The 17,663-nt window shown below is 35.6% G+C and overlaps 1 protein-coding gene across 1 annotated transcript; it reads right to left on the reverse strand.

Annotated features, from left to right (window-relative positions):
* Positions 1–2,833: 2,833 nt before the first annotated feature.
* agpat9l (1-acylglycerol-3-phosphate O-acyltransferase 9, like) lies at positions 2,834–16,540 on the reverse strand. The gene is made up of 13 exons (XM_082171137.1): positions 16,375–16,540; positions 15,943–16,125; positions 15,041–15,107; positions 13,092–13,386; positions 12,303–12,377; positions 11,412–11,501; positions 9,814–9,907; positions 7,646–7,761; positions 5,037–5,092; positions 4,860–4,945; positions 4,168–4,296; positions 3,959–4,038; positions 2,834–3,361 (listed from the first exon to the last, which is right to left on the reverse strand). The coding sequence occupies exons 2-13, from the start codon at positions 16,084–16,086 to the stop codon at positions 3,262–3,264; spliced, it is 1,332 nt and encodes a 443-aa protein (XP_082027263.1). The 5' UTR covers positions 16,087–16,125; positions 16,375–16,540; the 3' UTR covers positions 2,834–3,261.
* Positions 16,541–17,663: the final 1,123 nt, after the last annotated feature.

The following is a 17,663-nucleotide window of genomic DNA, read 5'->3' on the forward strand; positions in this document are numbered from 1 at the left end:
GTCTGTCTGTCTGTCTATCTATCTCTATCAGTTTATCCAACTATATCTATCTATCTATCTATCTATCTATCTATCTATCTATCTATCTATCTATCTATCAGTTTATCCAACTATATCTATCTATCTATCTATCTATCTATCTATCTATCTATCTATCTATCCAACTATATCTATCTATCTATCTATCTATCTATCTATCTATCTATCAGTTTATCCAACTATATATATATATATATGTGTGTGTGTGTGTGTGTGTGTGTGTGTGTGTGTGTGTGTGTGTGTGTGTGTGTAAATATACATGTAAATATATATAATTTTTATAAAACAGTTAGTTCCCATCCTTGATTCTGATTGTTCAATAGCTGATCTATATAATGACATTATCATGACATGTCATTCAGTGGCCGCTTCACCCAACGGTTCTATGTATTACTACACAACACCCTTAGCAACCACTCTTAGCAACTTAAACATGTTTGTTCTCATTGAGTTCACTGAAGCTTGAGTAGAGTATTGTGAGAGATTGAGTAAGCGAGTGTAACGTTACCTGCATTTACAGTAGACATAGCATTTTCCTTCAGGTCAGTGCTATATTCATCATAAAAAAATCTGTTTGAATGTCCGCTGCGATTAAGGGGTTTCCCCGTGCCCTAGTCATTGGTCAGTTGCGTCTTGCTTTTCTGTGTTCACAAGTTTGAGTCCTTTCGATACAGAACAGCCTCTCGTACCTTATTGCTTACATATATTTATACAATTTTAACAATAGTTCAGGGCCAGCTTGTGTGCTGTATGTTGGTTGGTCTGGGTGTAAAACACATTGTGAGTAACGTTAGTATGTTGTGTTGTTGTAGGAGGAGAGAGAGATGCACAATTCCCCTCCTGCTACAGATGCTGATGATGATGGGAAGCAAGATTCCTATTTGAAGGAGTGAGTTAAGCTTATGCACACATTTTTAATGCATTAACCATTTTTTTCTTCATTATAATCAAATTTGGCAGACTGGTTCTGTAAATGAGAGTCTGCCCATTCACAGGTATTACAGAAGCCTTCCCAAAGAAAAAAGATTGATGATGGAAAATTCTTTGATGGTATGTTACAAACATTAAAGAAATAGTTCAGACAAAATACCGGTATATAATTCTGTTATCATTTGAATTGAATGATGAGGATTGAAGCTGTCACGTTCCAATATGAATCGTTTGACCTACTTGTGTGTGTGTGTATTGTGCAATTATAATGACCATGTCTTCTTCATCCAGAATGCAATTAATGACCAAGCTCTAGCGAAGGGTCATGTGGGTGGTTCCACACAAGGTAAGATGTCAAAAACATATTGAGATTATTTAGCTAAATAAAAAATGAATCCTAAACTGATCAGATGTTTGTTATGTTGATGTATGTTTATGTGTGTGTAGTTCCTGATCCACAAAAAGCGTCTGGGGCAGATTCCGAAGAAAAGCCTTCGTCCAAAAAATCCTCCACATGCATTGTGTTATAACATAACACAATTATGCGCTTTGGGTATAAGAAAAGCGCAATATAAATAAAATGTATTATTATTATAACATCACTTCAGAATTACCTCACTGGTAATCTTTTGCCAGTCATAATCATTTCAGTGTATTAAACTTGCTGGAAAATGCAGATGTACATGCCATATGTTGTATTAGCAGTATTATTTTTATTTCTTAAATATTGTTTCTTTTTTTCCTGAATATTTTCCTCTATTTAATAAGACTTTTTGTGACAACTGATTATGATGAAATTAAATCCGCATTACCTGGTACATTTTCTATTGCATTAACAAACACTGTTCATCCTCATTTCATAAGTGCAGGTTTGAAAATAATTATTATGCATGAAAAATGATGTCTAAATTTATATTTCATTTCAAATCAAGACTGAATGAGTGTTTTATTAAATTCGCAAGTTACATTCTGTGTGCAACAGGGGTTTGTAATCAGCACTAGCAGACTCAATGCAACCACAGTCTATACAGTATATAGAAATATGGTGCTTGTTTTCATTGTATTTGACTGCTCTCACAGAGAAAGTGTGACAAATAAGAGCAAATGGAGCAGATCAGTGTCATAAAACACAGCCAGACACCAGCAACACCTCTAAAACTGTGTGTGTATTTGACCATACAAGCGCTATAAGCTGTGAAAGAAAACCGAATTCAGGATTCCTGATCAATATGACTTTGGCTATCAAGATAAATCACTTATGTAAAAAATAATTCATTACATTTGGTTATCAATATCGGAAATTGCAAAACATTTTTGGTAATACTTTATTTTACAGTGTCCTCGTTACATGTACTTACCATAGTTATAACAGTAAATTATGCATAATTACATGCAACTAACCCTCAACCAAACCCTAATCCTACCCTAACCCTATAGTAAGTACATGTAGTTGTTTAATATTACTCAGTACTTAAATATATAATTGCACTGTAACAATGACACCTTAATATAAAGTGTAACCCAATTTTTTATAGAAACTATGTCTATAGACTCAATATAGAAATCTACTAAATTATTAATTGATTAACTATTAAATTCAGTTGGATTAAACCTGAATTTTCTAGTAATTTGTGATCATGTAGGTATTTAAAAATAACCTTTTTACAAAGATTGCTCTCACAAAGAACAACATCTAGCAAATTAAATAATTTACAGCTGAGCATAACTAGAATGTTTTTAATTATATAATAAAATATATTTCACAAATGTAACCTTTATCCCTGATATTTCCAGCATGACTGTGGAGACCCTGAGTCCCCCAGCAAATAATCATGATAGTAGACATATCTGACAAGAACAAAACTTTTTAAAAAAGCACAAAAGTTTATTTGAGAAATAAATTAGCATACACCTGAACTGAATATAAACCCCAATCATGCATTTAAGATTTTGTCCTTTTTACATATTCTGAATTCCAAAAATGAACTTTCAAAAACTGGTATCAATAAAACACAAAAGCTTTTTCACTCAAATAAAACTCTTCACAGAAAAGCAGTGTAGCCCATATGACACTGGGATCTATAGCATTTGCAATAAAATAAAACAATTATTTCCATTTATTTTCTAACTCAATCTATTAACATATTTAAAGTGTATTATAGCAGCAGTAGTATAAAATGTCCCTCCTGTTCGTTTATCAACAAGTTGACATATTTCCAGTGATTGGTGAGTGAGAATAGCAAGCCCTCTGATCATTGGTGTGTGTGTGTGTGTGTGTGTGTGTGTGTGTGTTCAGTCACTGCTGTCATCACCCACCACCATGTGGCTGTACTTCTTCTGCTGTTGTTCCTTGAGCGAATCCTTCACCTTTGCCCTCTTCAGACCCCCATCCCTGAGAAACACACAGAAGAACACACAAAGTCATAAACCTTTAAAGAGGACCTGTTTTTTTAAACATTTTTTACATTTTTATTTAGTGTGTAATGTTCTTGTTTGAGCATGAAAAAGGTCTGCAAAGTTACGAAGCACAAAGTCACTCCAAAGAGAGTTATTCTCTATTTCAGTGTCACTGTTTCTGAACTCCCTGAAACGCCTCCATTGTAGTCTTGAGTTTACTTCCAGAAACAAACATGTCATAATATTCCTCTTTTAAATAATTCATAAGCAAAGCAAAGGGGCGGGGCCTGATTGAGTTGCTAGTAGTGTGTTGAAACTCGCAGTTAACCACTCAAAACACACTGATCCAGCTGACCAATCAGAGCACATTGTGTTTTTAGAAAGGAGGGGCTTCATAGAGGCAGGAACTAAACAGTGTTACTGACAGACTGGAAAGAGAGGTGCTGCAACAATGTAAAATATGTGAAAAATATAGTTTTTTTTAATATTCAAGCATGAAAACCTATATAGTAGACCACAAAATTAATTAAGACATAATATAGCTTCTTTAAATAATTTAGGAAGGCAGCTGAAGAAAATCTCATTTACACACCAGGCCAAGTCCACTAAACCTCCTTGTTGTGCAATGGTTGATTTCACCCTGTTGGCAAACTGCACAGCATCCTCTCCTTCCTGTGCACACAGGAAATGAGTCAGTGAGTGTGTAATCAATCGCATCAACATCGTGGCACAAAAATGCTGCAGTTCACTAGTTGTGAAGCTGATGACAGCTACTTTATAATCTTCTGCTTGATCTCTCACCTGCTGTGTCATTGGAGGCAGATACCAGACGTTACACACTATCGCCCAGCTCGTCATCATCCGCAGTAAATAGCTCACCATGCTATATTTGCTGCTGTTCCAAAATGCATCTCCAAACTGAGGGTCGTACTATATATAACACACACAGACATTGCATGAGGGTCACAGAAGGCCGATACACAAACACGCACTATGAAGATTATTGCAACATGTGACCAAAACACAGCTCTGTTGGAATTAAAACTGTATACTGCCAATTTATTTTAAATTGTGTGTGAAACAGTAGGTGTTATTTAATGATAAATAATTTAATTTATTAAAGTTAATTATTTTTAATTATTATTTTTATTAATTATGCTACAGGAATTATTTTCTATATTAAATAAACGAAATGATACAGATCAAAAAGTATACATAAATTATATATATATATATTTGTGTGTGTGTGTGTTTGTCTCTCTGTGTGTTGGTAAATATATATTAAGGCAAGGTTTCTCATTTTCATTAGTAAAAATAAAATAAAAATATACACATAAAAAAAAAAAACATTCAACAAAATTATTAAAACTTTATTCAAAATTAAAATGATACTGAAACATATAAAAAATAATTAAAAATATTAATTAACACTATAATAATATCTCAGTGATACAATCTGCAATGTGCATAAAAGACAAGTACTGATATATTACCTTTATAGCCACGGGGTAAATAGTTCCTCCAATTTCAAAACTTCCCTTTTTAAACATCATTACTGATGTATTATTGATGCAAGTTCCTGCAGGACAACCAGGTGCAAGCATTAGACTTTAACCTTAAGAGGCTTTAGACCTGAAATATGATGTTCCTCACTATTATTATGCACTTACCCTCAGGGAAGATGAGTATTGGCAGCTTTGTTTTGTCATTTACGTGATCTCTTAACCTGTGAAGGATGAGAAAACAAGAAAGATGAGCAGACCATTATGTTAACAGAGACAATGTGAGGAGGAGACAGGATACTCGTGGAAATATGCATGAAAAATTGATAAATTAAAGAAAACGGTAATATGGAGGATTGTAAGAAATGAAGTCATGTCTTTGAATTATTGGAGTCAAACTGTTATTTTTAATAGATACATACATACATACATATCTATAAATAAATATTCAATCATATTTCATTATTATCCCTAAAAGAATTTCATTTAATTATTATCTAACCCTAAAGATAATGTCACTATCTCAAATATAATATGATCTACATTTGATATAGATTCAATTTAAAAGCAGAATTTCACTGATATTAATAGAAAGTGATGGAAAAAAAACAACACATTTTTTTATTGTGAAAATGTATTTTCTTTTTTATTCTAGGTTAAAATGTAATGGTGATGAATGGCAAACGTCTGATATTTAGACAAAAAAATAAAATGAACTTTCCGTTTGCCTTATGCTAATCAGAGATAAATCTTTCATGTAATGTGACTAAGTTCAGTTTCCTGTTAATTTAATCAGCAGTGTGATGCAAATGTTTCCTGAGACTGACGCATGTGCAATAGCTCCACCCAGAGACGGATTATGACCTCGGCACGGACCTGTCTAAAGGCCCCCGGCGTTTAGAGGTCGATGAGCGGGTGGGGGGTGTGGGGCGTCACTAGGCCCATTTTAGGAGGGCTGTAGCCCCAATAAAATTCCACCCAGCCCTGCCTAAACAGGACAACATGTGTGCATTTAGTGATAGATTGTTATGATATCTGCACTGTAAAAGCTAGGCTTATTTATTTATTTGAATGAAATACCTTTCATCTAAATGGCATGAGACTTTGTGACTTTTCCTTCTCTTGCTATACTTCATACTTTAGTGCAATAAAATTGCTAAAATGTGTTATAATATTCATTTTATAATAAATCCAAACGCAAAACACATAAAAAGAACTATAAAAGGGAGTGGAAATGGCAAATGAGCTAATGAGTGGTCCTCCTCAGCCATCTACTGGTTATATTAGTAATTTCATATCATTTTCAGGTTAAAAGTGTGTTTTCCACCAGGTGACAGAAATCCTGCACTAAAGCATGTCATCTCCATGAATGAAAATGAGAAATGTAATGATCTTCGTTAAAGTTCATTTAACTACATAATTGTAGAGTAAAAAAAAAAAAAAAAGTGTTTAAAACTGTTGAAAAAAATATATATTTTACCCACCCTATATTCTTTTTATCTTGCCAATCTAGACAATTACAGTTATATAAAGTTTGTCTATATTCTTAATGAATATTAGCTGGTTATGTAAAATGATTAGAAATTAATTCAATATTCAGGGATTGACTTGATAGGTAGTGTATTGTTCATGCCTACCCTAGTATCCAAACAATATATAAATTTTTTTTCTTTCTTAAATCATGCCCTCATTGGGGCTGAGCCCCCTTAATACCGACATCCTAGAATTGCCCCTGGTTGTGGGGAAGGGGGTATGATTGCAGCGTGGCGCTCCGATTTCTCTTTGAGGGAGGCGGAGGGCCATAGCAATCCGTAGCAGTGCTATATATATATATATATTGCACTGCTACGGATATATACAGTACTGTGCAAAAGTCTTAGGTTTCTTCAAGCATCTCGGAGACGTTCCCGCAGTTCTTCTGGATTTAGTTTGTCTCAGTTTTTTCTGTTTCTTCATGTAATCACAGACGGACTCGATGATGGTGAGATCAGATCATACCGGCTGTTGTCAGACTCCTTGTGCATACACAAATCTCACTGGATTATTACAATTAATGGCAAAAAGAATGTTTGGAAATGAAAACTGATATTTCCTACTGACACACTACAGCAAAAGATATAAATAACTGACTTAAAACATGCCTAAGACTTTTGCACAGTACTATATATATATATATATAACATTGCTGTCCGATTCGATTGACTATTTAAACGAGTTTAAAATATGAAATATAGTTAGTCTAAATAATTTTGGAAATTCTCAATCAAGAAACTGGAGCTGTACTGACACGAAAAGCTGCCTGGGGCGCCACCGAAATGGCCATGGACTGAACTTACTTGCTTTAAAACAGCATTATCTGGGCCCACAAGGAAACAGACTGACAACAAACCCCAATGAGATCACTGTGCATGAAGTCATATTGAATTGTTGCCTACATTAGATACCATTATGTATAAGAATATATTTGTGTGCCTGTAATTTCCAATACTGCTTGAGTCGTCAATGCATGTCAGAGCACTGTGTGTTTTTAAATAAACGTGTTTCTGTTGTGCTGTGAGGCACATAGCAGAGAGACATGACCCAGCATGAAACAGGGAGGTATTTTGTCTCTAGAGTATGTAGAGAAATATATGCATTTGTTTACGCATATATGCAGTTTTACGAAGAGGAAAGATGAAATGAAATAGACGTAGACAGTTTGAAAATCATGAAAAAAATTAGTTTGTAGTGCTTTGAACTTGATTAACAATAATAGAACATTGTTATTGTTGTTTTACCTTTGTGTCACTAGGTGGCGGTCTCTCATCTCTGCTCTCTCAAACCAGATATGAGGGCAAGATCGCTCCATAGCACGCTGGACAACTCCCATTAAACCACCATGAACCTGCCCAACCTGTTAGAGAGAGAAAACGAGTCTGTTCACAACATTTCACTTTTATGCAGAGAATTAATTCCTGTGACTAAAGCGGCGGTTCTAAAATGATTTTAGTGACACATACACACACACAAAAAAACATTTAATAATGAAAAAAACATTATTTACATTAATTAATTTAGCTGATACTGACAAATGAAACAAACACAGAAGCCCACAATATTAACCGTTATGTTATAATTGAAAAACATTAATCTTCTGTATTTTCTTTATATATACACTCACCTAAAGGATTATTAGGAACACCATACTAATACTGTGTTTGACCCCCTTTCGCCTTCAGAACTGCCTTAATTCTACGTGGCATTGATTCAACAAGGTGCTGAAAGCATTCTTTAGAAATGTTGGCCCATATTGATAGGATAGCATCTTGCAGTTGATGGAGATTTGTGGGATGCACATCCAGGGCACGAAGCTCCCGTTCCACCACATCCCAAAGATGCTCTATTGGGTTGAGATCTGGTGACTGTGGGGGCCATTTTAGTAAAGTGAACTCATTGTCATGTTCAAGAAACCAATTTGAAATTATTCGAGCTTTGTGACATGGTGCATTATCCTGCTGGAAGTAGCCATCAGAGGATGGGTACATGGTGGTCATAAAGGGATGGACATGGTCAGAAACAATGCTCAGGTAGGCCGTGGCATTTAAACGATGCCCAATTGGCACTAAGGGGCCTAAAGTGTGCCAAGAAAACATCCCCCACACCATTACACCACCACCACCAGCCTGCACAGTGGTAACAAGGCATGATGGATCCATGTTCTCATTCTGTTTACGCCAAATTCTGACTCTACCATCTGAATGTCTCAACAGAAATCGAGACTCATCAGACCAGGCAACATTTTTCCAGTCTTCAACTGTCCAATTTTGGTGAGCTCGTGCAAATTGTAGCCTCTTTTTCCTATTTGTAGTGGAGATGAGTGGTACCCGGTGGGGTCTTCTGCTGTTGTAGCCCATCCGCCTCAAGGTTGTGCGTGTTGTGGCTTCACAAATGCTTTGCTGCATACCTCGGTTGTAACGAGAGGTTATTTCAGTCAAAGTTGCTCTTCTATCAGCTTGAATCAGTCGGCCCATTCTCCTCTGACCTCTAGCATCAATAAGGCATTTTCGCCCACAGGACTGCCGCATACTGGATGTTTTTCCCTCTTCACACCATTCTTTGTAAACCCTAGAAATGGTTGTGTGTGAAAATCCCAGTAACTGAGCAGATTGTGAAATACTCAGACCGGCCCGTCTGGCACCAACAACCATGCCACGCTCAAAATTGCTTAAATCACCTTTCTTTCCCATTCTGACATTCAGTTTGGAGTTCAGGAGATTGTCTTGACCAGGACCACACCCCTAAATGCATTGAAGCAACTGCCATGTGATTGGTTGATTAGATAATTGCATTAATGAGAAATTGAACAGGTGTTCCTAATAATCCTTTAGGTGAGTGTACATATATATATTTTTTTTTAACCAAGTCAAGTCACCTCTATTTATTTAGCGCTTTATCCAATACAGATTGGTTCACAGCGATAAACAGGAAAATAACGAATAATTATGCAAATTACATCAAATATTCATATGATGAATAATGAAAAACAATTTTTACTGGATAAATAATTTTTGTTGAAAATAAAATACATAACAATTAAGGTATTCTAAAATGGCTTTTAAAATTTCTCAAAAATAAAATATAAAAAACGTTTATACTGGCTACTTTTGCCAAAAGTATTTGTGACTTTTTTATGTGTTATACACAAGAATGAGAGATTGGTGACTGTAAATATCAAGCTCCAAAAAGCAAATAATGTGCCGTTTGCTTAATGTGAAAAGCAGAGTCATATTCATACAAGTTATATTCATTACAAATTCTACCCCATTCGTATACCCCATGCAGGCCTGAGCGCTATATGCAAATAAAAGAGAAGATGATTGGTTCTTACATCCATTGTAAACGCGGACAAAATGTTAAACAAGGTTTAAGAACCACTGCACTAAAGTGTTAATTCCGTCTCACTCACCATGGCGTAACAGCCGTCATTAGCCAGAATAACGACATCAATTGGCGAAGTGTGATTAGCCACACAAATGCCTCCTCTCTTAGGTCTGTTCTTTCTGAAAGAAAGAATTAGCATTACACAGTTAGACTCATTTAATTTACACAATTTACACATTTGATACAGATGTTCATCAACTAGGCCCTGGTGGTAAATGCTGCAACTACACCCATTATGGGCATAAAAAAGCAATTTTCTCCACTGACAGCCATTCCAAAGTAGTCATTGTACTTTTACAAAAATATAAATAGGCAAGCAACATGAAAACAACATTATATTATAGTAGATGTTTACTCAGTGTCATCTGCAAGGAGTTCAAAGAGAGTGATCAGCCACATGACATTTACAGCTCAGGTGATTGGCTAAAAAATGTCTCTTGAAATGCACATGAAGCAAAGATGGCAGCATCTGATTTGGGTACATGTGCTCTCATGGAGATGAATGGTCTAAGCAATGGTCTAATGAAAAAAAAAAGAACTTCGCCGTTAGTATATCGGGGAATTAAATCATGTTCAGTCTCTTGTGTGTTACGTGTGCATGAGTGTTAGCCTGGAAATCCAGACCTAAATCTAAAAGATTAATGGTCTGGCGTCGAAAATCGGCCAGCTCGAGGGGCGGCACCAAGCGTGCATTTGAAAATCTCACTGCACGCAATTGGATAACACTACGACCAATCACAACAAGCCCCATACGCATAGCTACCAGCGGAGCTAACTGGTAGATTAAACTCTTACTGTATCCGGTCTGCAAAACAGCAAAAACGTCCTTCTTGCAAAGGAACGATTCGAGTGGAGTCTTCTGTTCCTCTTTTAGATAAAAAGCCAAGTCTAACTCGTTCATTGTAGCGGCCAAAGCCGTATCAAACAACTGGTATTCATCCATAGCCATCTTGCAATGTTTACTAATGACTTCGACGTCACAGCGCTGTCGTCATCTGTTTAGCTCGCCTCTGACCCGCCTATATCAGATAACCCGATGTGATTGGTGCAGCTCAGATCGAGGGGCATATTTAATGAGCATTATTACTCGACACCAGAGTAACTCGCTGAGCAAATTCAACTTGTGCTCTCGCGAGAACTCTGGATTACCATGGTACATGAGTGTGGGCATGAGCAATAAGTTGATGGCTGCAGTTCCCTTAACGGCCACCGGTGTCGCTAATAACAAGGTTTTCTGAATTCTAAATATAACCCCTTTAAATTTAGCATTTTTAAAATTCGGCTATGAGATCATGCCATGACGTATCAATATTCTATTAATCAGATCTCTTCAAGTGATACGAATTTGCAGGTCAGAGTTTACCAAAATTGAATGCAGCGAAATGAGAATCGCATGAGCTTGTGTTTCCTGTCTCCAGCATTCGCTTGCGTATGAATGGAAGTCAATGGAACGAAAAGTGTAGTGTGATCGCCCCTTTAGAAGGCAGCTGACTATGTAGAAAGTAGACAACAAAACAGCTCAACAAGTTTTTAGAACAGAGCCACAGTGTCACTGTACAAGTCTAAACCATATAATTGTTACTTGATTTGACGGGTTGTTGTCAAATGGAGCCTTGAACTCACTTGTTGTGGTAGTGAATCGTAGCTGAAAGGCCTCTGGCACAGATCCTGTAGCACATCACGTGGACGAGTTCACTCAACCAACCCTTCACTCTGAAACAACAAAGGTTTGTAATGAATATAATTAGGACTAAATAACACAGGAAAAGACTATGGATAAATGAGCTCAACAGGTGTTTTATTATGAGTGCATTTTTCACCATTCTGCATAGACATCTGTCATTTACATGTAAATAAATACATTCGTCTAAATAAACAGATTGATGTAAATTGTTTTATTAAATTTTAAAAGTATTACTAGGAATAAAATTATATATAAATATAAATGATAAAATGATTTGTATGATATATTTGAAAACCGGTTTTGTGTGTAAATCATTGATATCAATGCAGATAATTCACTTCTTAGCTGTTGGACCTTTCAATGTCTCAACTGTTTACCCATAATCATTACCCACTCATCAAATGTTTTGGGAGAGAAGTAGATTTGACTTGTTCATCAAGCCCACTCTATATTGTCTATATTGCATTAAAGAAATGTGCTTGGCATCAACATTTCTTTAAAATGATCCCACTGGTGAGCTTATGACAGCCTATGATTTTCTCATAATCCAAGTGGTGTAGATGCCTCAGGCTGAGTTGAATAATGAAGAAATATTCTTTTAAACTTTTTGTTGGCTAAGTAGTCTAGCAAATGTAGACATTTGTTCATAAATTGTGTGGTAAAGAAATCTAGTGGAGACCAGTACACCATTATCTCATGTTGGAGACACCAGTGTCCAAAACATAATATAGTCTGGGAACATAATATAATGCTGATCTCTTCAGCATTAAGTGACGTCAACTTGAATAATTCAAGCATTTGTAAGGCTGATAACATAACCAAAGCATTACCTGAAATTAGGGAGGAATCCCACCATCGTTGTGCCAATTACCAACCAGCTTAACCCTATAGCTGTCAGTGTAATCCTGAGACAATAACAGAAGAGCAGATGCATGAAAAAGATGCATGGAAAAAATACTGTACCATTTATACTATAAAAAAATTAATATTTGACACATGACAATTTGACAATTGAATCAAACTGAATTGAAATTAAATTAAATTACTTTTTTACAACAAATATACTGCCAACAAAAGAACAAAGCACAGAATCTTACTAATGTACACTACCATTTAAAAGATTATAGTCTGAAAGATTTTTTATTGTTTTTGAGAGAAGCATTATCTGTTCACCAAAGCTGAATTTATTTGATAAAAAAAAAAAAACAGTAAAAACAGTAATATTGTGAAATATGTCTGTTTTCTGTTAAACTGTTTTCTATTTTAGTATGTTTTAAAATGTAATTTATTCCTGTGATCAAAGCTGTATTTTCAGCATCATTACTCCAGTCTTCAGTGTCACATGATCCTTCAGAAATCATTCTAATATGATGATTTGCTGCTCAAGAAACATTTCTGATTATTATCAATGTTGATTATCAATGTTTTAATATTTGTGTGTAAACTGTGATATATATTTTTTTTTTTTTTTCAGGATTCTTTGATGAATAGAGAGTTCAAAAGAACAGCATTTATTTGAAAGCTTTTTCCTTGCTAAAAAAAAGTATTAATTTCTTTAAACCCCAAACTTTTGAACACTAATGTACTAGGTATAAAGTATTACTGAACTGGTACACTACCGTAGAGGAAGTAATATGCCGTATCTCACAACCAAGCCAACCCCCCACAGTACAGTGAGCCTGAGAGAGATGTACTGGAAGTTGTTGTTGGTTCTGGTGAGGAGGTTCCAGGACACCAGCTCCTCTGAGGTGAATCTCTGCGTGACGTCATCTTCCACTATGCTCTCGATGCCTGTCTTGGTGAAGTACAGGACGTCGCTCAGAGTGAAGTCTCCGCGCTCGGCCGACTTCGGCCTGTTCCGACGTAACTCCTCAATCTCCTGCTCCAAAGAGGAATTATCCCGCTGAATCAAACCTGAGTCACACACACACAAAAGTGCTGGTTAACTTTATAATGAAAGGCTCAACTATGATCAAACTGTAATATTGTGAAATATTATTACAATTAAAAAATTTAAAGTGTAATTTATTCCAGTCTTCAGTGTCACATGATCCTTCAGAAATCATTCTAATATGATGATTTGGTGAACAACAAACATTTCTTCTTATTATCAATATTAAAAACATTTTTTTTCAATATTTTTGTGGAAACTGTGATAAAAAAATGTATTTAGATGCATAGAAAGTTCAAAAGTACATCATTTATTTGAAATAGAAATCTTCTGTAACATTATAAATGTCTTCACTGTTTGTGTCCATTCACTTTCCTTATATGGAAAAGAACAACGTGAACATCTCTCTTTTTTTCTATTCTAGGGAAGAAATAAAGTCATGCGTGTTTGTAGCAAAAGGAGGTAAATGATGACAGACTTTCACAGTGAACACAGTGCCCATTCTGTGCCATATTAAGAAACACATTCAAACAAGAACACAGTCAGACGCTTTATAACTGGGTATAATCAGCAATGCTATCATCCGCTTAGATGTTGATTAATCAGTGAAGATCAGTGAGGTATTGATAAAGAGCATTGATAAATCTAATGGAAGGTGTAACTGATAAAGACAGACTAAAGTCCATCATGAATGTGTGAGAGAGCAAGAGCAACTGTAGTCATTGTGTAACACGTGATTGTTTGAGTAGACAAGATAAGCTGAGAACCCAAGAGATCCCAAAGCTCTGCTTGGAAAAGCTCTCTTGGAAAGCTCTCTTGGAAAACCACCATCATGCAGCTAAACTAAAAGACATAAAAGATGTCCACGTTTACAAGAACCTGAGGAATGATATAGAAAAGACAGAAACTCTTTTTCCATTGAAAGAAATGCAGAAATACTCAATAATCCTAATAAAATGACAAGCTGACTGATATTTAAGTCATTATTCATTCGCGTTTTGCTTCAATGATGTCCCGTCAACAACTTTGACATCAATGTGAATGACTTTTGAATTTCAGCTTGTTCCTCATTCAAAGTTGTTGTCATATACTTCATTTAAATCGGAATATAGTCATATGGACCATTTACACCTCTGTGAAGTAATAAACGAAAACCCCCCCCCAAAAAACGCCATTCATTTGTGCTATGTTCGCTAAAATGAACGTTTGTGCTGGTTTGGTGTTTGAGATATTGAACATTATTTTTTGGGGATGTTGTGTGACTTCACTCTCCACCCCATATCGTCCAAATCAATTCCTTTGTGCCCGGTGTGTGCCGTTAAAACAAACACTGTAACTATTTTCCTTCCGCATATATAACAAGTGTAATTCAGGAGCTGTGATGTCACTCTCCACCCCATTTCGTCTAAATCGCACATGGTGCTCGATTTGTGCCTTTAAAATGAACACTGTATCCATTTCCCCTCCTTAGAAACAACAAATAAAATCGGGAACTGTGACATCACTGTCCACCCCATGCCAACTTCACGGAGGTTAATGAATGATCACACCGCAAAAGCAGTGCTAATAAATGACAAGTGTGAAATGTTCCTTTACCCGGGGTTAAAAGGAGTGTTTAGAAGGATGATAACCCGTGGTTAAGCACAGTGTGAAAAGCCCTTATGTGTGTAAACTCACCATTTGATGCAGAATGTTTCAGTATTTCCTCTGCTCTACTCGCTCTTTGTATTCTGTGTGTTGCCCACTGTAAAAACACAGAGTACAGCTTAAGATATATTGTATGATTCCATTTGCTTCTGAAACTAGGCTTTAAACTTGCATAATGAATCACAATTCATTAAGACCAAAGGGCACTTATCACTTATGATGATACAGCACATTTCAGTTTAAGAAATACGTACAGTACCATCTGATTATGCCACAGTGTTCATTGGTCAACAAAACTGTTTAATTTCCCCTTGGGGAGTGTGTGCAATAGTGTAGCGTCCTGGTAGATGTAACATGTCAAGGACTATTCTAGAGTGTGTCATGCTGTACATCTCAAAGTTGTGTATAAATAATATATATATGCAGTTTTTAAAAGCTCAACAGAGAGAATTTGTGCTTTGATAAAATAATTTTCCACAGCAGAACTTTAACTTTAATGCAGGACTATTTCAGGACTACCATTTGAAAAGATAAAGAGTGATTAAAAATGGTGACAAGCACAATCAACATGAATTGAATTGCTTTGTAAACCGTTTACAGTTTCTACAATAGAACAAAATGTAGGGCATGACACTTTATCTTTTGGGAGCTGATAGGAGGAAAATTGGGTGTTACATACTAGAATGGATCCAGACAGAATGTGATTCGGTACGGTTTAACTTACATCAGTGAGGAAAAGAAAAGTCGTCTTAGTTGGTGGAGGAAGTTACAACATTTTGATTAAGGGTTAAGATGAGATGAATGAAAGTCTTACAGGTTTGGAACGACATGAGGATGAGTAATTAATGACAGAATTTTCATTTTTGGGTGAACTATCCCTTTAACAAAAGTGATTTCTAATAGTTAACAATAGCAACACGGGTCTTACGCACCTCTAAGGATTTGATAAGGAGCTTCATGTAGGTCTCTGTGATGCCTAGAGAGATGCCAAACATGGCGGGGAGCATTATCAGGACCACCACACAGGTGAACCAGATCCTCAGCACAGGGAAAAACACAGCCCAAAACCCCTCCATGACCACACGGACTACACCACTTCACTGTACACTACACCACTGGGAGGAAAATATGATTAAATGCATTCAGTAATGTTTATTTTAAAAAAGCATAAACATTTATGATAGTAATAAAACTTGATTAGAACAGACTTTTGATGATTTGATATAGTCCTGAAAGTCTTAAAAATCTGTATTTCTCTTTTAAATCAATCAAGGACACATGCAGTTTAAGCCATAAAGCAATATAACACAAAGCAATCAGTCAGATTAGCTTTTGTTTTCTCAATGAATTAAGCTCAAACTCACCAGGTTTGCTGAATTCAGCAGCTCTACAGGACAGAAAGCAGAGAATGTCCCTCGATGTCATACTCCTCTGACCCTTAGCATGATGGCGACTGTAACCTGAGGTGTTAAAAAGTCCGTTTAAGGAACTTCTTCAGCCTTTACTCAGAGTGATTGGGAAATAGCAATGCTGGAAGACATCCTAGACCTGTAAAATGTAGTACAAAGTTCAAGAGCAACAATAGAAAAATGCGCCATCTTGTGGAAATAATGTGTAGTGCATTTATGCACAGATGTGGGTTCATGCACATTTATGCACAGATGTGGGTTCATGCACATTTATGCACAGATGTGGGTTCATGCACATTTATGCACAGATGTGGGTTAAAAACAAAGGTCATAGACAGGGACATGACCTTTTCTCAACATCAACAGGTTAGAACCTATTAATATATTTTTTTTTAACATATAATATGTGCATTTACATTCATGCATTTAGCAGATACTTAGACACTTTTTTAATAAACTTTCAATAGAGGAATATAAGCCATTTGTCACCAAGCCAACAATATTTGTTGTCTACAATCTTAATAATAAAAAAGAATAATTATTGTTCATTAATAAATAATAATATAAGCAATAATAATGCGTCTCTGTTTTTCATTTTTTTAGTATCCCAAAACTTACTGTTTAAATAATATTTTGCATCCCAGATTTCCAAATTGTAAGGGAACGTCAATATTTTAGGGGATGTAACTAGTTTTAATCACATTTTTGCAGCTAATTAAAATAATACTGCAGTGACAAAAGCATAAAACGGCATGCATGATTAAGCAAATGTTTAAACCAGTTTTATATGATGTTTGGCATGACACTTCTATCACTGCATGAATGCATGAATGAATGAATGAATGAGTGCATGAATGAATGAATGAATGAATGTATGAATTCCTCTGTTTTTCAAAGCATTCAGCGAAATTAATGAAGAATATAATAAATAATGAGGGAAATTAAAGGGTTTATAAAGTTAAAACATCTTAGTGGGATGGGAAATAAAATCTGCAACAACAGAGCAATTTTGGCCAGGGTGTGAGAGCATGTGTGATCCATATGGATATGTAATCCTCTCTAAAATTAGACAGTCTTTAATTAAATAACCATATCAAGATGAGACAAAGGAACTAGCCCAAAATAGTTTTCTTTCCCTAAAAGGGTATGCTTTAAAACAGGAGAAAGGAGATTTGCCTTTGAATATAAGTTCAATTTAAGTCAAAATGTTACTGTGTACCAAATTTACAAATTTAAATTTACCA

Source organism: Leuciscus leuciscus, assembly GCF_965113295.1.
Source record: "Leuciscus leuciscus genome assembly, chromosome: 5".
Classification (NCBI taxonomy): Eukaryota; Metazoa; Chordata; class Actinopteri; order Cypriniformes; family Leuciscidae; genus Leuciscus; species Leuciscus leuciscus.